The sequence below is a fragment of the Trichoderma ghanense genome (genome assembly GCF_004382785.1).
Source record: "Trichoderma ghanense strain CCMA-1212 chromosome Unknown scaffold_6, whole genome shotgun sequence".
In the NCBI taxonomy this organism is placed as follows: domain Eukaryota; kingdom Fungi; phylum Ascomycota; class Sordariomycetes; order Hypocreales; family Hypocreaceae; genus Trichoderma; species Trichoderma ghanense.
This window is the reverse complement of record NW_027395669.1, coordinates 1,144,610-1,167,390: the sequence shown is the minus strand read 5'-3', so window position 1 is coordinate 1,167,390 and position 22,781 is coordinate 1,144,610. Positions and strand designations below refer to the sequence as shown.

The window sequence follows — 22,781 nt, the reverse complement described above, 5'->3', positions numbered from 1 at the left end:
CGTGGCCCTATGTGACGGGTGCCATCATGACTATAATATCACAGCAGCAACAAGAATATACACCATGTTCTTCACGCATATGCTGCCCATCCTGTGAGACAAAGTCAGTATTTCCAACGAACAGGTAATACAGTCAAAACACAATATTTTCTGAAAGGCTTAAACTCACCACAGTACAACACCGCAAGATTCCGCTCATCCGTAGCTTGATTGATCAAATCATTCACCGTCGCCGTCACGCTCAACGTCTTTGAAAGCTTCTTCCTCACCACCTCCAGCGCTCGGTCTCCCTCTGACGGCTCATTCATATGACTGCCCGCCTTCTTGCCCTTCTTGGTATCCACGTCGGCCTGATCCGCGTCGTCCATGGCCGCGCCGTCGTCCTGGCGCGCCTTTTGCAGCTTGGCCAGGCGGACGGGCGAGACGGACCAGCTGTAGAGGGGATCGTAGCGCAGGACGTCGAGGATGGTCATGATGGAGTATTGTTCCTCGCGGAGGGCGTCGAGGGTCATTTCGCAGCAGCGGCGGAACACGCCCTCCGTCTTTGTGATGCCCATGCCGTCGACGATGTCTCTGGTCAGGCGGAAGGGGACGAGCTCCGGCACGGGCAGGATTCTGCCTGTTTCAAAGGCGATGCCTAGATCAATGTGGACGACCTCGCCCGTCTTTGTGTCGAGCAGGATGTTGTGGCCGTGGCGGTCGCCTAGGCCGAGGACGTGGCCGAGCATTGAAATGGCGGCCGTGCTTCGCGTGTATGCGAGACGCTTGACGAACCACTCGTCCGGGTCGACAAAGTACTCCATGAAGAAGTAGCGCATGACGGGCTGGAACCTCTCCGTGACCTTTCGGTATGTGCTGATGCGCTGGTCCACGGGCCTGTTTTGGACGCTGAATATCTCCTTTCGGCACTGCGTTCCCTTGAGATCGCGGGGGTGGTACCGTTCATGTGCTGGCATGAGAAAATCATGGAGAGGGATCGTGTCGCGGACGAACTCGATCAGTCCGGACGAGGCCGTCAGGGGAAGCACTTTGTATGTTCGAATGCCGAGGTTCCTCTGCCTTGTAGCCCTGTGGAGCTTCAGGAGAGAGGAGACCGCCGCAAAGACTTGCTCCATGATGGCGTCTTGACGGAGGTCGTCTGAGCCACCCTTGACCAGCTGCTTGTACTTTGCGCCATCCGTTCCAATGGCCGTGATGATCTTGGGCGCGCTCACGCCCGAGGCGATGCTCATGGTCGGCTCCAGCCTCGAGATCAAGGGAACGTCGGAGTAGTCCTTGTTGGCGTTGACTTCGATATGCATCGTCGGGGGAGGTATGCGGAACTTGGCAAGGTAGCTCATCAGGTTTCTCGCCGCCGGGGAGTCTTTCAGCGCGACCTTTGCGCCCGACTTGTACTTTGCCTGGTCCCTCTCCAGAGCGAGGACGTGATAGTGCTTGCTCGTTTTCTCAATGGCGAGCCAGATGTCGGCAACGGCGTTGGTGCTCGCCAGCTTCTGCGCGATCTTGTCGTTGGCCCTGACGCGAAGAACTGCAACCTCGTCCTTTTGCTGCACTCTCGCTTTGGTGCCGGACCAGATGTGGTACATGCCGTGGTAAGGATGATCCACGCATATGTTGTACACCAGATTCGAGAGCAGCTCCTGGAACGGCGTGTCTTGGTTCTGCAGTCGCGAGGTCAGCTGGCTCATGAGGCCTGCGAACTTGGCCGTGGGCACTTTCGAGAGGTGTCGCGTCACTGCATTGTTCGTCGCGTCGTCGTCCGACCTCTCGAGCCACAGCGCTGTGAATCGCAAGGCGTCGTTGTTGTGCTCGTCTGAAGACGCCAGGGACAGGAGATAGTTTTCGAGGCTCAGGCGGACGAACTCGCTGCGAGTCATTTCGACACGGCGCAGCTCCTGCTCGTCGAGGTCAAGCCACTGCTTTTCTTTCGCGAGAACGTGCGAGTACTTGGCCTTGAGCTGCGAGTCTCTGGTAGACGCGATGAGCGACTTGAGCTCCTCGACTTCATCATTCTTGCCCTTCTTCAAGCTTTGCAACCGCTTGAGATCCTCCAAGCTGTCTGGGTCTTGGAGCTGCTCGTCGCAGAAGACGGCAAATTGGTGGAACACCAAGCCTGCCTCCTTTGCTTCGACGCCGCCCTTGAGCTCCTTCAGTGCCGGCTCCAGATACTTCTTCTGTATGTCTCGAGGCTTTTCTAGGCGCGCGACAGACATCCTGTGGCCAATCTTGGACAGCAGGTCAGACCGGCTCACGGGTATTGTCTGTCTCTTGAGAGCCGTGACGTTGTCAATGCCCTGAAGCATCTTGATCGAGGAGCTCATCTCTCCGTGATCCCACAGAGAATTTGCAACTTCGATCTTGACGGCGACATCGACGTGAACGCCCAAGTCTTCGCATGGCTTGATGAGGTCACTCAGAGCCGTCGAAATGTTCAACGACTCCTGTGTAGCCTGGTGATAACGATAGATGCCAGATGCCAAGAGCATCGATTTGATCTCCATCTGCCGTATCCCCGCCACAGACAGAGAGGCATTTGCGAGAAGCGACGCGTGTTGAGTAAACATGCTCATTGTTGTTCCCCGGCACGACAGAATCTGGCTTACATCGTCATATCTATTCATGGTTTAGCAACGGTATCCTCGATTGCACTCTAGCAGCCTTCCACTTACAATCCGCTCTTCATCCATTGACTGCGTTCCTGAAACCGACTCATCAGGCCTTCCAGCTCTGTCGCGTCCGCGATGCTCAAGATCTCATCCAGCTCGGAGAGCGCCGCCAAAGCTCCTAGCCGACTTCTCAGTGCCGTTGCATTGCGATTGTTGCCGACCAGATTCTTCATCGTCCGCGCAAAGCCTTCGTATATAGCTGTCCTGGTGGCCGAGAGATTTGTAGCCTGATGCATCGTCTGATACGCTTTGTATGTCACGACAGCAAAGTGATCGCTTGCGGCTGGCACAGGAAGGTTCCATATCTCGAGTCTCCTGGCTGTGTGAAACGTGCTCTCGATGGAAGACGGAGTTGAGCCCTGATTCTGTTGCGTTTGCATCAGGGAATGTGAAAGCCCGGCGAATCCAAGGGCGCCCAGGGCCTTGACCAAAGCATGGGCATCTGAGTCAGATGTATTCTGTCGTAGACGGATGTGGCTGTCGTACTGAGCGCCTCGGAATGCGAGATTCTTTGTCCCTTCCTGTTCGTATTCCAAACGAGACAGGATATTTGATAGGTTTGCCTCCTCGGGCAAGCCATAGTATGCGTCTGGATCGTCAATATTCTCAAAGATTGCCAACAGGGTTTCGTTCAGGTCGGCTTCTGTGGTCACGGACGATCTGCGAGATGCGCGGGCTGTCTCAGAGGCGGCAATCTCAGCAAAGAGCAGAGCCGTCTTATGCATGCCGCAATGAGTTGCGGACGACGCTGCCATGCTGTAGTCGATATCCAGCCAATGCAGTCGATCGACGATAGACGTCTCTCTGGGGTACTCTTGGGTTCTGAGGTAAAGGATCGAATTGATCAGGAGTTTGATGTTCTCTTTGGCTCTTTGATCAGTCGACGCGAGCCACCCCTTCATAGCTCCAGACAGTGACTTCTTGATAACCTGCTGCTGCTCCAACTGGAAGTAGAGCACCAGGTGGACGATGAAGGGAAAGGCTCTCTCAGCAAAACCCTTGACTCGAAGAAGCACCGGCGACAGAACAGAGAGGAGTATCGACTGTGGCACCGACTGGGCAAGGAATGCGCTCAGCCGAGGCAGCCAGCTCTGTGAGGTGACATCTTCAGCCCACGAGAACTGTTCATCTTCCGGCAGCCCAGTAGGTGCTGTTTCTGAAGGCGGGATGCGATAGGAGCCCCATTGTGATGCATTGAAGAGCGACTCGGACAGGCTTTGCTGACCAGCCGTGACAAGTGGCCCGTCGTCTTCAGCAACAGCCTGCGAGATCGCACCCCGCAACGCGGCTTCGGCCAACCCAGCTGTGACAGAGTCCGGATTCGTCGTAAGATCCTGAAGGATATTGAGGAGTCCCATTTCAGACCCATGTGGCCCTGGAGCGATCTTTTCGTATTGATCGAGACGCGACTCCCGCCAAATATCTTCGGGAATGGTACCAGAGGCAAGAAAGGAACGGCCGACAACTCGTCCTGCCCAAGACAGGTAATTGTCACTGAGGTTTTGAGCTCCGCAGCTCTTCCAAACCGCTGAAACATGCGCGATGGCCTGCTCGTCACTTTCCACCACGTCGTTTCTGTTGTGTGTCGGAATTGTGAAATCGCCGCAGAGAAGTCCGAGGGCAAGCTGGCGCGAAGACTCATTGAGAAGCTGCCTGGCTGCTATCTCGTCGTTCAGGATATCCAGCAGCAGCTCACTTTCCGATGTGTTCTTCTCTGCATTGCCGGAAGACCGTATATGAGCTGCCGATGTAGTGATGGATTTGAACAAGTCATTCTGCTGCTGGCTTTCAAACCTAGGGGAAGTGTATTCTGAGAGGTACTGGCTGAACCACTTGTGAAACTTCTGCGCCTTGCTCATGGTAGCCTTGAACTGGCTTTCTTGAGTGGTGTTCGACTGACTGGACTCGAGGAACACCCTCAGTGACGCCAAAGCCGACAGAGAGTATCCGGCGAGGAATGACGGCGCCTGGGCCAAGTATGCTTTCCCTCGAGAAAGCAGATACTGGCTCAGCCCGAGCGCATCGTCTGCGCATTCAGAGTCGACAAGAAAGCTCCGGATAGAGCTCAATAACATTTCCAAGCAATATGATTCCAAGGCAACTTGCCCGGCCAAGCTGACCAATATCCTTACCTTGCGGAGGACGGAACATGCGTGGAGAGAGCCGAGGGCTGGATGTACCGTATTGAACAGCCTTCGAGCGATGGCAACGACTACCGCTGGTGTCCAGAGGTCGTGAAACTGGAACTCTGTGCCCCGGCAAAGGTGCATAAGTTCGTTGAAGACATGCTTTGCTTTGAACATAGGCTGCTGATTTGGCGGAAGGGTAACTGGTGAGTGCGCAATGGCCTTGATCGCTTGTAGGTTTTCGCCGGCATATTTGAGCTGCGTGGTTCTCATAAAGAGCTTTTCATCCGAGCTTTCTTGATCGATGAGATCAAAGAAGAGAGCCACAATGTCGACAAAATGGATATATACCGACTCGATATATGCTTTGGCGCCCAACTTACTTCTTATGCGCTCTTCTGCCTTTGTCCTTTTGGGGCCTCCCTCGGTGGCTGCAAAAAGCAAGCCATATGACAGTGCTGTTGGGAAGTTTTGCTGGATGAGCTGAGGCTCCGAGATGCCAATCAGTCGAGCTATGTCTGCACTCCCAGAGTCCTGCCCTCGCATTGTTGTAAGGCCGATGGCTTCGGCCTGTGCTGATTTCAGCAGATCCCCAAGGCGGGCGTATCCGAAGATGGCATACGGAATGCTTTCCACCGTGTTTTTTTCGAGCCAGGTAAATAGAAGCTGGCGAGAGAATAACCGAAAAATCTCTGCTGGAGACTTGAGATTGAGAACGACAGCAATGTCAGCTAAACATCTCTTTGCGTAGTCGGAGGCTTGAGGAATCTTGCCCGGGATCTCGAAAATATGATAGGTGCACCTCCTCAGGAGAGTAGGCCAGCTGCAAGCCATCTTAGACAGCACCAGCAAGCGAAAGGCAATGCCCGCTTGGCTGTCTCCATCTGTCGGGAGGCTGTCCAGAACATCCAGGAAAACATCATCGTGCAGCATCAAGATGAAGAGTTCGAATATATCAGCCACCCTCTCCGCGATGAAGCATTTAACTTTCATTGGCGCTTCCTTGAGGATCAGAAGCAGCGAGGTTCGACAAGAATCAAGTCCGAGGTCACTTCCGTATCTGGGACTGACCCTTAGCAAGGTGAAGAACAAGCGAGCAAGGGACATCTGCGTCTTTGTAGACAGGACGTTGGAAGGGAAGCAGACTTTGACGAAATGATCATACAGATCGCCCACCATATCCGCCAGGCTTCCGTCATCTTGGAGCCAGATGTTGCTCAGACCGTCAAGGACCTCGAGGCAGGTGGTTTGGGCAACTTCACAGTACTGATATTCCGGGTTGCCGACTATCCTTCCGAGCCTCTCCACGATAGCCAGAGCTGCTTCTCCATTCACGAGAAGATCTGATCTGACGATCTCAATGAGGAGACGTTGGCACGCAAGCAGCTCTTCATCAGGCAATGCTAGGAGGTCATGGACATACGGAGCCGGCAATAGGCCAAGCTGGCGTCTGTCGTGATGAATGAGCCTCAGGAGCATCAACCGTAGTCTCGTATCAATGCTGAATACTTGAGGATTCGAGCAGAGTTGGACATTGTGCCTCGGAAGGATGAAACTGGCGCTAGACGTCGACAGGGCTGGGCTTGTGTATGAGTCGAAGTCGTCGTCAATATCCATAGTGTCTGTGTGGCCACCTGAGCGCTGACTTGGCTGCCGCTGCTCTATGCGTTCGGAGAGCCGGGAGAGAAGGCTGGCAATAGTAGCATTCTCTGCACTCATCCGGGTCAGAGTCGCTGTGCCGATGTCAGGTATGCAAGGCCGCAGCTCTTTCAAAGTCAAGTCGATGAACGCTGCAGGCTCCACGGAATCCAGCGCTGTCGAAAGGCCACCCTCAGCTAGCTCCATTATAAGCGCTTCTAGGGCAGCAGATTGAGTCGAGTTCAGACCGCCCAGAAACGGAACCAGTAATGCTCCCGCAATGCATGCTGACATGAGGCTTTGAAAAGGATTCAATGTGATCTGGGTTCCCCCATTGCTGGCTTTCTTGGTCCACGACAAACACACCTCTTTCAGCTCTTCGAGTCTGGGATAGAGCAGTTCTAAGACGAGCTTCTTCAGAGTCAGAAAGCTTGTAGTGTCTGCCGCGAGAGGAAAGGCTTCTTCAGCCGACGAATAACAACACTCGTTGGGGATGGTAGCACCAGTCTCATGCCCCAGCAGAAGCAGATATTCGTTGAAATCTCCAATCTCTCTCTGCGATATCCACGCCTCGCTCAAGGAACCGCCGAACGTAGTGTCATGACGGGTTGAGGGAATTGGCTGGGCTCCGCAGCATAGTCGCAAGATGTTGACGAGGTCAATGGGACTCACATGCGCGGATTGGAACGACGCATATGACAGTTCGCCTAGTTTCAAGTCCACGATTAGCATAGCTCACCCTGCCTCTCGACTTCGAGACCTACTCGGATTCCACCGTGAGAAAACCCATCTTATGATGTGGCTTGATGTGCTCTGACTGGTGCTGGGCAGCCGAGAGTTGCGAACATGGAATAAGTGTGTCATCAATGCGAGAGACGTATCGCACAAGATGCCAGGTCCATTTAGATCCGCAGTCGTAATCATGTTGTTTACATTTTCCGAAATATCGTGATACGGCAGAATGTCAGTTTCGATGATGATGTGCAGAACAAGGCAAGCGGCACGGCTTGTCGCCGGAAGGCTGACTGAACGGGCAGCCAGATGCCATATTTGCCTCCATATGTCCAGCTGCACTCGACACTCCTCGGACCACAACGCGCAACTGTCTATGGTGTCAGCGGTGAACAGACACAGACAGCTAAGGTTTGGTATCTCACCTAGAGCAGGCAATCAGGGCCCAAGACGCCGTGATGGCGTCGTTATCTCCGGCAAAGCTGACAAGGTCTCCAAGCAGTTCACAGATCTCACCGTGACTTAAAGTACTGGTTGCAAGCATGAATGGCACCAGTTGCAAGGCAGTCCGAATAGTTCCCTCGTGTTTCGATTTGAGCTTGACCCTGATGGGGTGCGGATCTTGATGAATCCGTCGCCTTTTCCTTGGTTGCTCGCCATTATCAACATCCGTATCCACGGTCTCTTTCTGACGACGCAGCAGCATAGCCTCCAAAAAGGCAAGGTTCTGAAGGACGGCCCAGTGCCCCTCCCCTTCGGCATTATGAGGGCGGAGTCCAAATAGACCAAGCTGCATGATGTGTCCTCGTGAAGATGATGAGGTGAAGGTCAGATCGGCATGTTGTAGGCGAAATGCCTCGCTCCTCTTGGAGTACTCCTGCCATAGAGGCTCAACAAGATTTCCCACGTCTTCGCGTACAGTCACGTCCCAGAGATTGATCGCGAGATGCTCCAGATGTAGATGCATGAGAAAGATACTCCTTGAAATCTCGTTTCTCAAAGCCTTGATGATTTCGTCTTGAGAGAACCTTTCGGGACGCCACCAGTATCCCATATGTGGTAGTGTAGCTCTCGCCAAGGCAACTGCATCGTCCAGGTTGTCTGCTTCGGTAGCTTGAAAGACGACATTGATGATCGAGAAGCACAGTGTCTGCGTGGAACCTAGATTGAGATACTTTGTACCAAGGATCCTCAAGGCGAGATTAGTTATGTCACTTGTTCCCCGGAGGAGAGGGGCATTTGCTGCCGAAATCAAGTGATAGAGTCCTTCAAGCGCGTCCTTCAGAGTGTCACCGTATCCTTGTCCGTTATGGCGCTGTGCTTGCAGAGACGGGTTTGACCTGGGCAGGGATCGGGACGAAGAGGCAGGCGGCGCGGGGGAAGCCCTCCTGAGATGAGGCAACGTAGCCGTATCTTCTTCGCTAGGAAGAAGATGTGAGGCTACATTGAGAAAAAAGTCGACACAAACCTGCCACGGTTCGGCATTCTTTCTGGCTAAGACCTCAGCATGGCCGTGGCGGGATACGATCTCCGTCAAGGCTTTGACATAGCCCTGTAATAGCGGCAGGGTGAAGTCATCGTCAGGGCCAAGCAAGACTTGGGTGATGTGGTCCACGATGGCAAGTACCGTCTTCCGTCCTATCTTGGAGGCTCCCCGGATGGCTGCCATTCTGACAGCGGCTGCACATGTCACCAGACGCCGCCCAGAGGCACTGTCAGTTGACTTTGCCTTCGGTTGTGGCTGTGGTTTCGCCTTTGCCTTGGCGGTTGCGTTCGCGCTTGGCTTCTTGATCTCATAGAAGTTTGCTTTGTCGATGATGACAAAGCTGAATATGGCTTCGAATATTTCGTGCCAGCTTTTATCTCCTAAATCAGAGCTGGACAATGTTAGAGCCATAGGGTGGACTCCACGCAGGGGACTGGAATGTGTCATACAGATTCGTGGAGTTGCCGGGGAGTTTGAGAAGCTGTAATAACTCTACCAAAACGTTGTTAATCATAGACTATAATCGAGTCAAGCATTCTTCTTCTTCGTTTACCATTAAGAGCTTCTTCGCGGACCTTGACAGTGCCTTCTTTTGATCTGATCTTACCTACAGTCATGGTTAGTAACAACAAAACCGTCGTAAGAGAGAGCATGAGACGAAAGACGCACTCGCTAAGAGCGTGACGCTTGATCCATGAGAGGCCATTGTTTCTTTTGCTTCTGAAGTAAATGACCGTCGAATCTACAGTCTATGATGCGACTATGCCCGTCCATCTGATGCGCATTGGGATTTGGATGGGTGCTGTCTGGTCCTGAGGCCGTCGCGTCGTCGCGATAGCGTCTCTATGTGTGAATACCGCACGCTATTAGCCAAAGCTGCACGCAAGGCATTAGACGGGTTGTCTAAGGTGAATAAACCAGCACAGTGCGCATTTCTGCGCTCGGAAAAGAACGAAGAGAGTGTGAAAAGAACGGCGCTCCAGACGCGGTAAAAAATACTTGAGCAATCTTCCAGTGCTCAAACGACGACAACTCGAATTCACCGTTGTCCGCTCCAGGCCGTTCGTTGCCTAGAAACTGCGTTTCAAGCTGAGCCGAGCTGCGAACTGCCTGCCAGCGGTGGACGGTACGAGTACCGGCAATATCCTCACCGCCTTCCCGAAGCACGCACCCCGGACGAGGCTGGCAGAATCGCCAAAATATCCAGAAGCTCCAGCTTCCAGTCCAGTCCACCAACACGTCCGTCGCTTTCTCACGGCTGGCACCGATCTGCGCGTCTGGCGTTTCATCGGCGTGTTGACCATCGCGACAGACTCCAATTCCAACATGCAATAGCTGCCGACCGCCACGATGGCCGAGATCACGACACTAGACGCCCTGCAGGCCCTGCACCGCGAGCTGTTGACGCTGAGCAGCGGTGGGGGAAGCGACTCGGACAACCTGAGCAACGATCTGCTGTTCGAAATCTTTGAGAAGGAATTGGAGGGGATATGGGAGCGCCCCAAGAAGAACGAGAAGAGCCGCGCCACGGTCAAGACTGGTATGAAGCACAACTGGACGCTTGGAGGACCGCGACGGGGAACGACAACAGCTCACAACTTTTAGGCAAGGTCTCCGTTGACGGCAACCAGTATTCGCTCAACGACAAGTTCCAGCAAGATGTGTTTGCGCTATCCGACGAGATAGACCTCGACGAGTTGGATGCCGTCCGGTATCTCCTCGAGTCCCAGGACGACGTCTCTGTTATGGGCCGATCGCTCCTCGAGTGCGCCGTGATCCGCTTCCACCAGCAGCGGAAGTACGTTCTCGACTCGTTTCGGCTGTTTCTGGAGCTGAACAACATGGACTACGACGGAGAAGAACCGAGCGCGTTGGAGACGATCAAAGTCTATGTTGACACCCGCCTGCTCCGCAAAACCTCCGACGCATCGAAGCGACTTGCGCCCCGATGCCTACACGCGATGGCGGAAATCAAGACTTGGCTACAGAGGCTGGGAGAAAAACTGACGGCGGCTCAGACTCTGGGGACTGTTCCCACAGATGAGCTTCCTGAGGAGCTGGAGACTGTCGAGTTTTCGCGCGTGAGCCTGATTCAGCAGCACGAAGCTCTGGGCGTCATCTTGTGCGAGTGTGTGGACAAGGGGCAGGCCGAAACGGCGGACTTTTTAGAATTCATCTCTGTTCTGAAGAAATGGGATAAATACGATACACTACTAGGTCAGTGCCTCTCGCCGATGGACCGCAGATGGTTTGAGCTAACATGGCCCTACTCCCGATAACAGTCCATCTCGTCCCTGCAATCGGCGCATACATGTCGGTCTTTGCATCGTCCGAAGGCGGCTTTGACTTGAGGCAAGGCAGAGAGCTCAACAGCAAGATCTTTCCTCCCGCAGACGACTCGACTTGGCCGCTTCCATTCTTGCACGCCACCGTTCGTGCATGGTGGCTTGCAGAGTACAGTGGGTGGTATCTGGACGACCCTCCAGAATCTGCGATACCGCCAGGCACCGACCTTGACCGAGGTATGGGCTTTCATTGCTGGTTTGGCATTTGAACTGAGCTAACTCGACCACAGAGGATCGCCAGAGGTCAAAGCAATTCATAGACTCCCTAAAAGATGGCGCGTTCGACTTCATGCTCTCGGTTGCTGGAGATGTCCGCTCTCCAGACTGGCACGACTCTGTTCGCGCCGGCATGCGCAAGTGGCTACAGCGAAAATCATCACCACTGGTTTCCGAGCGAACCCAGTTTTCGAGCTTCTTCCAGCTGTGCTTGATGTCGCAGTTGGAAGTCTTTGTTGACGCGTTCATCACCAACCTACCTGATGTCCTGCGAAAGCTTCGGGTGGAAGAAGACGAGCAGCGCCAACTCAGCCAGACGCACGAGCAAGACCTGGATCTGGAGAGGTTTCTCTTGATCATCGCATATGCCTATGAGGACCGACCAGATGCCGCTGCAAACTTCTGGCAAGACCCAGACAGCAACCTCGCTGGATTTATGCATTGGGCCTCTCGGAGAGCGTCGACACCCTTGGTTGCGGCATTCTGCGAGATGCTCCAAGCAATCTCCGTCAACGACGAATGTGCCACGGCCGCGCACGAGTTCCTCTTGGACGAAGGCCATCACTCATCCGGCAAGATGAGAAGGACCCAATCTCTGACGTGGACTCAGATATTCAAGGAGCTTGACTTCTTCTCGGACAAGATCAGGCAAAAGCCCATTCAAACCCAGTCACTAAGATTCCGCGGCGGCAAGCTCTCGGCCGATGTCATAGAAACCGAACCCGAGTCGTCCATGATGCTGGAGTGCTACCTGCGCCTCATTACCAAACTAGCGAGCGAGAGTGAGACTACGAGACATTTCTTGCTGCTAAACTCTGGTTACAATCTAGTCGATATGCTCTACGAGCTGGCGAGCAGCCCCATTCCTTCTCAGCTGCGCGGTTGCGTCTTTCTGGCCCTGAGAGCTCTGATAAGCCGCAAGAGTCTCCAGGAGAATCACGCAATGTGGAGGTGTTTGGAGAACTGGATCTCGGGCGGCTACGTTGGTGCTGCCGCGGGTGCGATTCGACCGCCACAGCCGGCACCTCTAGTATCAATGGATCGCATCTTTGACGAGATGAGCAACGGCTTTGAAGACCCCGACGCCTTCATCAAGCTCTTGCTTGAGTTGGTCACCCCGGCTACCGATTCAAGCCCTCTGAACGACGGTCTGCCATTCCCGGAAAATCTTGGTGCCAGCTCTCGAGCGCCTGGCATCGAAGTCTACGTCGACTTCGTCATTGGCCTTGTCTTCTCGTCAAAGATCCAGGAGCTGCAAGATGTTCATCAAATAAGAGTCCTCAGACTTAGTTGCTTGGAGTTTATACTTGCCTGCCTAACCACATTCAACGAGGATCTGTTAGTGTTGGCGAACGAGACGAACATTGCCATCGATTCCTTAGTCTCAACGACGGACTTGGCGACATACGTCCGAATGCATCCCTTTGCACGCGTGATGGAGTGGATGTTCAACGACAGAGTGATGTCGGCCCTCTTCAACACCATTCACCAGAAGTCTGTCGATATTGGCAACGCGACTCCGGACTCACCACTCATCTTGGGCGTGCTGCGTGCGGTAGAAGTCGTTTCCAAAGTTCTTGACCTCGAAACGACCTATCTCGATCTCGTGCGTCCGCTCATCAAGAGCCAGTCTGGCCCGCGCAGACACCCCGTCGCAAATGCCGCCTATGCCTCGTTCCAGGATGGGTTGGTGACGAGACTGAACCTGGTGGTGGACCTGGGAAAATACTGCGGCATAGGTCATCCTGACCTGACGTTGGCCTGCCTCAAGCTGTTGGAGAAGATGGCTTCGTCATCCAAGATCACGGCTGCCTGGTCTGGGACAAATCGTCATGCCCATCGAAACAAGGCCATTGTTGCCATGGAAGCGAATGGGGAGCACGAAGGCATATCACGAGCATTTATCGCCGAGGTGATGACGCCTCTCGAAGCGGGAAGTGGAGCGGACTCCCCCCTCTACACTACAAAGGTTTACATCTTGGACTTCTTATATCACTGTCTCCGGACGACGCCAAAGGAGCCTACCATCGCGCACTTGCTGCTGGGATTCAAGTGCGGGCTGGACTCGCTTTCAGTCGACGTCAACAGCGCGTTTGCTTCTCGCACGTCATTATTCCACACTATCCTGGGACTCCTGTTGGAGTCTCCTTCCAGCGATGCTGTTGGCATGAGACAGTGGTTGATTGGCATCAAGTCCCGCGTGATGCGCATATTGAACATCCTTTGGAGCTCGCCGCTGTCATCCGCAATCGTCATTCGAGAGCTTCGCGAGAACGAGCTTCTTTTCCACCTTCTCACCCGCGAGACGGTGATCCATCCCGACCTCTCTTGGGAAGGCCAAAACGTCGGAAACGCACAGTTCCCGATGACCGATGGAGCCCTGACGCTGATTGAGTTCCTGACGCTTCGGAGCATGACTTTGGAGTATATCGCCATGGAGCTCTGCAAGATCGCTCAGGGGCGTATGCCTGGCGTGAAGAGGCGCATCTTCGATGCCCTCAACGGCCAGATTGTCATAGAGGGCAATGAAACGATCCAAACGCCGACCGTCTTTGACCTGTTCGACTTTCTTCTGCCGGACGGGTTCTGGGAGATCCCGCCGCCATCGATTCAGTTCTACAAGGATCTGGATCTCTCTGCCTGCCTGGAGAAGGACGATGATGGCAACCCAATCTACAGCCTGGACCGCGTGAGGGAGATTCTCCTTTTGAAGAGACGAGAAGCGCAACAGAGCGCGGTCATTGCGGCCAACGACATGGCACTTATCGAAAGGGAAGAGGTGATGATCCTGGAGTATCTTGTTTCCTGCGACAGACAAAAGCAGATTGCGTCACAGTGCCTCCGAGTTCTGCGGTCCTGGGTCAAGGTATTGCTGGTCATGGTTGACACCTGTGACTACAGAGGTGCAGCGCAGACGTCTTTCTTCCTTCAAGCGTTGCAGGCCATCCTGCCGAGCTTGGAAATGTTCGCCTCAGACCGTCCTGATGAAGCTCTGGAGCTTGCCAAGCTGGCAAGGGTCTTGCTCTTCAAGCTGGACCTCTCTCCTCCCCCCACTGAAGACAAGAGCAGCAGCGCCATCGGCAACCTGGTGAGCGACAAGCTGTACCAGCTCTTCCAGATCTGTCTCCAGGCCATTGGCAAGTGGGCAGGCTCTCCCGAGCTGAGAGCCGTCTATTACGAAATCTGCTACCGGTATCTGACTGGCATGTCTGAAAAACAAGGACCGCTGACGGCTAGCCGCCCGAAGACGTTCAAGACGGTCCAGGTATACGGAGAGCGACTGCTCAACGTGGTTTGCGATGATGCCTTTTGCGGAGAGCCGGCGTGCCAAACAGCGGCCCTCATCTTCCTGGGGGCGTTGGTTCACATGGACAGCCAAGAGCGCGAGAGCTATATTGTCGAGACGCTTAACAAGCTCAACTTTATCGGCATTCTCATTGACTCTTTACGGAACATTATGAAGGAATGGCATGATGTCTTTGCATCCAGTACGTGCCCTCCTCTCTCCCCTATTATACACCCTCTTTGCTATGGAGCCAGAAGCAACCTCTCGTGCTAACGCCAATGATCTAGACAACACCGACCAGCAAAACTTCCAAAACGCCCGCCTCGCCATCATCCTCCAGCTGGCCCAGTCCCGCAACGGCGCCAAGTACATCCTCCACGCCAACCTGTTCCGCACCCTGGAGCACTCTGGCCTCTTTGCCGCCGACCCCGAGCTGCAGACCGACCCGGCCAACCCTCGGGCCCTGGAGCAGCACTACGACCTGCTCGCCCGCGTCGTGCGCATCATTGGCGCGGCCATTCTGAGCCGCGGCAACAACAACGTGGCCCAGGGCCGCAAGTTCCTGACGGATCACCGCATGCTCGTGACCCACGCCTTGAAGCGCAGCGCCGGCATCGGCGCAGGCAACGAGGACCAGCGCCTGGAGGAGCGCATCGAAGAGCTTGCCGATGCGCTGGTGGTTGTCATTGCTGCCACGAGCTTCCTGGATGTAAGTNCTTCGCAGCTAGGTTCGCCTACCTACCCTCCTTTCGCACCCCCTGCTTCGTCCGCCTCCCCCGTGTATTTTACACTTTGGAAATCACGCGTCATAAACAAGAGATGCTGATGTTTGCTTTTTTTCCTCCACGCAGTTTGAAAATGACATTTTGCCTGAACCTAAACAGCATGACCAGCCGCTTTTCCATTGAGCGTTAAAGACGGAGAGAGAGAGAGGCACAAAGATGGGGGTTTTTACTTGTTTTTATTTTTGAGGTTCATGCTTCGGTTTTTTTTTTTTTTTTTTTGAAAGGTTCTAGAATATGTAAAGGCATATTAATGGTAAAAGGTGCTTTGCTTTGCTTTGCTGAGTCAATTGCTCTTTTATTGATTGAATGAAAGGAAGAGAAAGTGAAGAATGAAAGCATAGAGGGAACCGCAAAGAACGGTTGTATGGTTATCAACACAAACAAGATTGATGGAAGAATCGTTGTAGCGGCGAAGAGTTGATTAAGCGAAATCGCCTGAGATGCAATTTGACAAAGCTGAGGTAACTTGGGTACCGAGAGCAGTTCACGACGTTGCTGTTTTTCTTGTTCCTAAATCAATGTGATTTGTGGGTTTTCACATATACAGTTCTTCACTCAGTTGGATAGAGCCGATGTTGAAATTGAATTTTCCATTTTTTTTTTTGCTCCCTTTATTCCGTTTCTATTTGGGTATGTGGTTATAGTGACGCTATATACGGCGAAGAGCAATATGCAATCCTGAGCGCGTCATGCTCATGCCATTGTGGATGGCGAAATAAAGTCTAGTAGTGGCTCCTCCGTCACGAATCCGGGGGAACAAAGAGCAGAACGACCCCAAACCCCGTGGTATATACTCCGCTGACGTCTGTGGTCGTAATGCGATCCTGGTGGTGATGCCGATAGCCATTGCACTGGTGGCCGGATACATAGACAGTGTCTTCGTTCTTTTTTTCCTGAAGGAATTAAAGAACGAGAGGAAACGGCGAGGAAATAACGTAGTTGCGCCGCCATATGAGGCGAATTTCAATCGATATCTTGAGCCTTCCGCTTTCCTTGCCGCGTTCTCGTCATCAACTTGAGCTCCAGCGGCCAGTAGCCCTTCGTCTTTGTCGAGTACGTCGCGCGCGGTTTCATGTCGATCTTGGTTCTGCACATGGGGCACTTGCCTCGCGTAGGTTCCATGCTCAGCGAGGAGTGGAGGCACTGAGCACAAAAGAGGTGCCCTAGGAGTGGTGTGAGCAATCCTGCAGACGATGATAGGGAAGGGGAGGAGGGAGAAGCACGACTTACCACAATGTGTGAGGGTCAGTCCCGTCACGTCGTCCATACATATAACGCATTGAAACGCAGATAGCTTGACCCTCTTGTCCACCTCGGGCTTCTTGAGCTCCTCGGGGACGTCCGTGGCTTCGGTCAGATCTATCGTAGTGTACTCTTCGACTTTGGAATTAGGCGAGGCAGGCCTCGACGGGCTGGAGCCAAACAAGCTGTCGACATCGTCGACATCGTCCTCTATCAGTGTCGTCTGCGCGGAAGGTGGTGGAGGTACTGCGGATGGCGAAATTCTCCGCCGTTTGCGTGAGGGTGCGGCAGCAGTTGACGAGCCGTGAGTTTCGGGAGGAACCCGGCTGCGCAGCCGTCCAGACGTCGTGGGCATGTTGTCGAACGTGGAAGGAACAGAAGCGCCGGGGGTATTCGTGAAGGGCAGCGAGAAGCCTGGGAAGCCGTCAAGATCGCAAAAGAGGCCGTCAAGCTCACTGTTGTCGCTGCTGAAACCGAAGCTGCTCAAAGTGTTGAGCGGAGAGAAAGCTTGTTCCGAGACTGGTGGCACGGTTGGGCGCAAGGTCGTATTAGTAGTAGAGCTAATCCGACTGGGTCTCGTGGCGCTGCTTTGAGGCTGGAGCTGTGCTGAAGGCGTCGTAGCCGCGGGTGTAGCAGCGGCAGCCAAAGGAGACAGCGCTGTAAGGAACGCTGTTGTCGAATTCGAGGCTGAAGCTGGAGAGGGCGCAGGGAAGCGACTGAACGGGGACTGCAGCAGCTGCGACGGTGACTGAAGCGACGGCTGCTGTGAAGTGAATGACGACCCAAACGTGGCTTCGCTCAAGAGACGGTCCAAGGCGTTGAGGGCACGAGATCGGGCAGAGAGACTGACGGTGCTGGCAGCAGCGTCATCCTGCGGCCATCCGTTGGACTGGCTGCGCTGGCTGGCGTAGGCAGACCAGGGATTCGTCGTTTGCGGACCAAAGACGGGCGGACGGTCAAAGGGCGAGTTGAGGGGCGAGAAGGGATCGGGCTGCAGCGTGGAGAGGCCGGAGGGATTGACGACTGCGCTGCTGCCGATGCTGGGGCAAGTGATGCTGTCGGGGCCGGGCTGCGAGAGAGAGGCTGAGGCTGGAGCCGAGGCTGAAGCCGGTGTTGAAGGAGGGAAACGTGAGTGGCGCTGCTGTCGCGGAGTCGAATACCGGCTAAGTGGCGAAATCTGAGGCAGCGGCGGCAGAATCGGGCGGGCGGTGGCGGAGGATGGGGTTAGTAATGGCGATGATGGCGATGAGGCAGCGACAGCCGCGGCAGAGGCAGAGGCAGCAGAAATTGTCGAGGCAGCAGATGCGGATAGTCGGGCAGTCTGGAATGATGATGACGAAGAGGGAGCGTACCGCTGCTGCTGCTGCTGCTGCTGCTGTCGTTGCTGCTCTTGCGGCGCGGTGAGGCCAGGCGCTGGGTTCTGAGCAGACGCCGTCACGGCCGCTGAGAACGATGCAGCAGACGGTGCAGGAGGCCGTGATGGGCGGCGGAAGGAGGGCGGCGGCAACGGGAGCGGCAGCGGGAGCGGCGACGACGTTGAAGGCGCTGGTGGTCGTGATGGTGGTGGTCGTGATGCTGCCGGCGTCGGTGACGGGACAGTCCAGGCAGGATGCTGCTGCGTCCTTTCGAGGCCGAGGGCGAAGCCAGAACCCGATCCAGACCGCGAAGCCATTGAACGAGATCGCCAGACGAGGCAAGGCGATGAAAACACGGGGTGCTGCAGAAGTAGTCGCGGGGAGAAGAAGGAGGAAGAAGAGAAGAGGTCGTAACGAGAAGAGACGAAAAAAAAAAAAAAAAGAAGAAGAAGAAGAAGAGAAGAGAGGAGGAATGAGAATGGGATGAAACCCCAGAGACGCTCAGGCCCAGCGCGAGACAGGCCCGGCCGGGCAGACAGCTGGCGGGATCTGGATGCTGATTATAAGCGAACCTCCATATGCTCATAGGGCCTCATCGTCCCTGCATCGTGACATGTCATGATCTTCAATGTTCGAGACCACTCAGAAAACGGATGGCCGTATGCTGAAGGTTAGAACCACGAGGGCCAATTCGTCTACAATCATGGACTGCCGGGCTCGTCAGAGGCGCAGTTCGATCAACGAACGTGAAAGAAACAGGGCAAAAAAACAAAAACCAAAAACAAGAGGGCAAATCTCAGGCTCAAGGTGTGGTAATACAGTCGTAATATCGACCGCGGGTTCGCCGACCATGGTGGTTGCAGCCGCCCCGAGTCAGAGCGCGGACCGCCGAGCTAGTGGAAATGAATGTTGAAATCAGGGAAACGCGAGGATATATTACTGCTAGATACTGCTACCTACTATGGAGGCCCGGGCATGTGCTGTGGCTGGCAGCAAACATGGCTGCATGTCTCAAGCGCGCGTCTGGTTTCGAGGGTGCTTCGTATCTATTGCCTGGCCTCGATTGGCGCATTTTTTTGCCGGCAGACATGGAAACGATTTGCGAAGGGGAATATGAGCAGTCGAAGGGGGTCGCTTATTACTGAGGGTGTAACCGAGGAGGGCGAGTGAGATGGAAATGCGATGCTGATACGACGAGTAACTTGGACTTGAAAGGAAGAGGAATCATATATAACAAAAGGCTATTCTAGATAGATACCTAGGTAGTCTACCTTGATATTCTAAAGCATCAAAACAGAAGTAATCCTTCGTATTCTTATTCTTAATCAGACCGAGAGCTTCAGCCATTTCTGACACGGGCAGGTGCAATGCTCAGCGTCGTTGTTTTGTTCCACCGCCTGCCAAGATGGGCCATCAGTCATACTTGTAACTCTGTACCTACTTTCGACTTCACACACCTGTTTCTGCCTCGTCTTTTCCACCTCAGACCTTCACTCTTCAACGCTCAACCGGCCCTTTCCTCGCCTCACCACCGCCATCAGTCCATCCTCATCCTCATCTTGACGCCGTCTGCACCGATTCACCGCCCGTCGTCTGTCGCCAAAACGGCATTGGACATCTACCCACCGGCGCCACAGCATCGGCGACTGATATTGTGACATGTTAGTCCCGTTACTCGCACAAATGCAGAGTCAACGTGCAGCCTCCGCGAGGCCGACAGATACATGACAGCTGCCTCTCTGATTTGCCTGCCTGCCCGCCCTACTGCGGCTGATTTGTCACAGGATGCGGCCAAGACTCCGTTGCTGCCTCTTGATTCCGTGTTTTCGGTGGCTACTGTGCTGTGGGTGTCTCCAAGAGCCTCCATTCCTAGAATTGACTGCTCTGTTCTTCATCCCTTCTGCGTCTGCCTTTGACTCCTTCCATGGAGAGTGATAAGCAACGTTCTCCCCGCGTGGATTGATAGTGATGGCCTGTCACTGACAACAAAGAATGTCCCTGATATAAATGGGCTTGGAGGGATATCGAAGATGCCCCTTGCACAAGCATGCCTGCCTCTACTTACCAGCCAACAGCCAACAACACAGTCGAACCCCTTTTTGCTGCTCTCCCTGTTCTCCCTGTAAGTACGCAATGTCGGCCACGCTCTGCCAGAGTACATTGCAGGCCCTGCAGCATATTGACAAGCTGCGCGGGTACGTCAACTACGACTCCTGGCGGCTCCTCATCATGGCCAATGCCCGCGCCCTGAAACTCGCCTCCCACCTCGACGGCTCTGCAAAAAGGAGCTCGCTGAGGCCTGGCGCAAGAGAAGCTCATGCGACTGCCGAGTCCTGCGCCCGCGTCCTCATCTTGGGCTCGATTGCGCCAGAGCTGTTGCCGGTGCTGCTGGAACGCGGGCTGCAGGACAACACCTCTGCCGCCGATCTAATGATGTGGCTGCATTCCACGGCCAGCCCACGAGAGGCCGCCGAAGAGGCCCACAATGACCTGGCAAAGCTCATGCGCATCGACCGCAAGGACTTTCCGTCCATGGAAGCCTATAGCAAGGAGGCGCTGAATCTGTGGGCTCGCATCAGTGACTGCTGGCCGAACAGCGCCATGGTCATCGCCGCAATGTCCATTCTCGAGGGCATGAGGCCGTACAACGAGAACGCGTACCTGGGCTGGAAGCACTTTGTGATTGACACGAAGGGCATGTTTTCTCAGCAGAGTCTGCTTGACCTTGCGCTGGCGTTGAGAGACGGCCCGGATGACCAAAATACCTCGTCTTCCTTTCAAGTGATGGATATGATTTCTGAAGAAGAAGAAAAGACTGACGCCAGCCAATCAACCACTGGAAGATAAGCGTGCCACATGTATTCGGCGGTTGGTGCCAGCTCAGTAGCATGGTCCCGGGAAAAATGCAGACGCGCCACCTAGTAAGTATTTGATGTCTTTGAGCAGCATCGCTCAGACGAGGTCCGTCGTTATAGAACAATAGTGACCTGGATTATCAGAAACGTTGGTGGGAATTAAGCGAAATAAGAAAGAAAAGCATCGCAGCCAAGCACAATGGAATCACGCCTCCTCCTTCGTCCACCTCCTATCTCTCCTTCCTTCTCGCTCTGCCTCAAAACCGAGCTCCAGAACAGTGAGGCCGAAGCCGTTGCTCAATATCCAGCAAGCTCTCCATCATTTTCTCCTTGACCGTCCTGATCCGGCTTGCCACGTCCTCCGCGGTGACCTGTCGCTGGCAGACACGATGCTCGAATTCGACTTCGGGTGTGTCAAGGCCCCAATTCGCCAGCGAATCAAACTTCGTCCTGAACGTCAACTCCGAGACGGTTTCTGCCGGCGGCGAAGCTGATTCCGATGGGGGCTCTGTCATCTGTGTTGACGTGGGCTCTTGTTCGTGCTTCGATACTGGCTCTGATGATGCTCCTGAATCTGGTTCTCGTTCCCCTTCTATTTCAGGTGCCACTTGCGATTCTTGCGGTATCGTCTGGTCTGCTTGCAGTGCCGGCGCTTCGACTCCCTGCCATGCCGTTGCTTGTAGAATGGCTTCAGCAACGACCGCCATCGCTGCTTCAACGCTGACGTCTTCCACTTCTGTTCCCACTTGTGTTTCCTCTTCTTCTTCTTCTTCTTCTTCTTCTTCTTCTTCTTCTTCTTCTTCTTCTTCTTCTTCTTCTTCTTTTCCCTCCACATGTATATCCGCGTCCTCCTTTCCTCCCACCTCCACATCATCCCCAGCCTCCGATCCCGGCAAAAGCACCAGTTCCAGAGCCGACTCATCAATCATCCCATCCAGCGTCCCATCCGCAGAAATAGCCGAAACACTTCCAACTGAAGCCCGGCGATCCAAGGCCCTCGGCAAACTCCACACTGTGTCCAGATTCGGCGGCGCAGACCTGCGGCCACTACCATGAGGAAGTTCCCCCGTCACGGCATTGGCGCAGGAGAGGATCCTGGTGGAGGACTCGGAGTGGCATCTCCGCGTGCGGTATCTGTTTTCCCACTCGTGAACGCCTTGGAGCCAGGCGTAGTCGAGATCGGCGTGAGGTTCGGGGGATGTCTGGTGGGTGCTGGTTGGGCTGCTGGGGAACGAGGTGTTGTCCGTGTCTGTGATGGTGAGGTTCTCGAGGTTGCTGTGGACTTTTTCCAGGAGCTCTTCGTAGTGATCTGGCAGCTCGCCAGGTTCGACACCCGAAGCCTCGCATTGAAAAGGCGACGAATAAAGCATGTCGTTGCATCGGACTTGTTCCCGCTCAATGTCCTCTTCTGCAGCACCCTGCGAAACAAACCCCCCAACGAGCCTCTTCTTGCACTGAACAAACTTCCACTCATCATCATCATCATCGTCGAGACTCTGCCGCTTCCTCTTCTCGCCCCTGCAGATGACTACATCCATCGTCTTCCGTGCCACGGACACCGATGAGGTCCTGCGCTTGAATTTCCTCCTGCGCGAGAGAGAAGACGACTTGGGACGAGATTCCGTGCGTGCGTGGTCGGAGTTTGGGCGGGCGTGGAAGATGTCGGAGAGCATGCGGCGGGACTTTTTCAAGAGGTGCATGTTTGGGTGGACAATTTGACGCCCTTGAAGGAGGGCGGCTTTTAGAAAGGCGATGAGGTTGAGAGGAGGGTGTGTTTGCTCGGCTAGATGGACGTCATGCAGAGGTATCTATGGGGCGAACATGAATATATATAATCTTGTATAGTACCAGCATGGAAGCCTCCTTATTCTATCGTTTCATCCGTCGTCTTGATGCATTTACATACGAGCCCGGACCAACTTTTTCAAGTCCGAGCGAAGGCATCGGCTTGAATGAATGAAGCAAACAAACCGCGATGCATGGACCCGATGAAACGCCTTGAAATGATCACTTCTCACAAAAGACAAATTTCAATCAGGGCAACAAAGA

At 54.3% G+C, this 22,781-nt stretch overlaps 5 protein-coding genes across 5 annotated transcripts; 2 read left to right on the top strand and 3 right to left on the bottom strand.

The window, feature by feature from the left end:
* Window positions 1-71: 71 nt before the first annotated feature.
* On the bottom strand, window positions 72-9,354 carry CCMA1212_005988 (uncharacterized protein; the record flags this gene model as incomplete). The annotated part of the gene is made up of 8 exons (XM_073703229.1): window positions 72-91; window positions 170-2,613; window positions 2,670-7,137; window positions 7,195-7,532; window positions 7,588-9,039; window positions 9,098-9,140; window positions 9,202-9,255; window positions 9,318-9,354. 8 exons carry the CDS (start codon window positions 9,352-9,354, stop codon window positions 72-74), a joined length of 8,856 nt encoding a protein of 2,951 aa, XP_073558435.1.
* Window positions 9,355-9,898: 544 nt separating this feature from the next.
* Window positions 9,899-15,403, top strand: CCMA1212_005987 (Nucleoporin NUP192; the record flags this gene model as incomplete). Its single annotated transcript, XM_073703228.1, has 6 exons — window positions 9,899-10,188; window positions 10,254-10,865; window positions 10,931-11,170; window positions 11,224-14,697; window positions 14,783-15,204; window positions 15,347-15,403. The coding sequence occupies exons 1-6, from the start codon at window positions 9,999-10,001 to the stop codon at window positions 15,401-15,403; spliced, it is 4,995 nt and encodes a 1,664-aa protein (XP_073558433.1). The 5' UTR covers window positions 9,899-9,998.
* An 840-nt stretch (window positions 15,404-16,243) lies between these two features.
* On the bottom strand, window positions 16,244-18,194 carry CCMA1212_005986 (uncharacterized protein; the record flags this gene model as incomplete). The annotated part of the gene is made up of 2 exons (XM_073703227.1): window positions 16,244-16,443; window positions 16,511-18,194. 2 exons carry the CDS (start codon window positions 18,192-18,194, stop codon window positions 16,244-16,246), a joined length of 1,884 nt encoding a protein of 627 aa, XP_073558432.1.
* A 1,730-nt stretch (window positions 18,195-19,924) lies between these two features.
* On the top strand, window positions 19,925-20,724 carry CCMA1212_005985 (uncharacterized protein; the record flags this gene model as incomplete). Its single annotated transcript, XM_073703226.1, has 2 exons — window positions 19,925-19,999; window positions 20,053-20,724. The coding sequence occupies 2 exons, from the start codon at window positions 19,925-19,927 to the stop codon at window positions 20,722-20,724; spliced, it is 747 nt and encodes a 248-aa protein (XP_073558282.1).
* Window positions 20,725-21,324: 600 nt separating this feature from the next.
* Window positions 21,325-22,432, bottom strand: CCMA1212_005984 (uncharacterized protein; the record flags this gene model as incomplete). The annotated part of the gene is made up of 2 exons (XM_073703225.1): window positions 21,325-21,552; window positions 21,596-22,432. 2 exons carry the CDS (start codon window positions 22,430-22,432, stop codon window positions 21,325-21,327), a joined length of 1,065 nt encoding a protein of 354 aa, XP_073558434.1.
* Window positions 22,433-22,781: the final 349 nt, after the last annotated feature.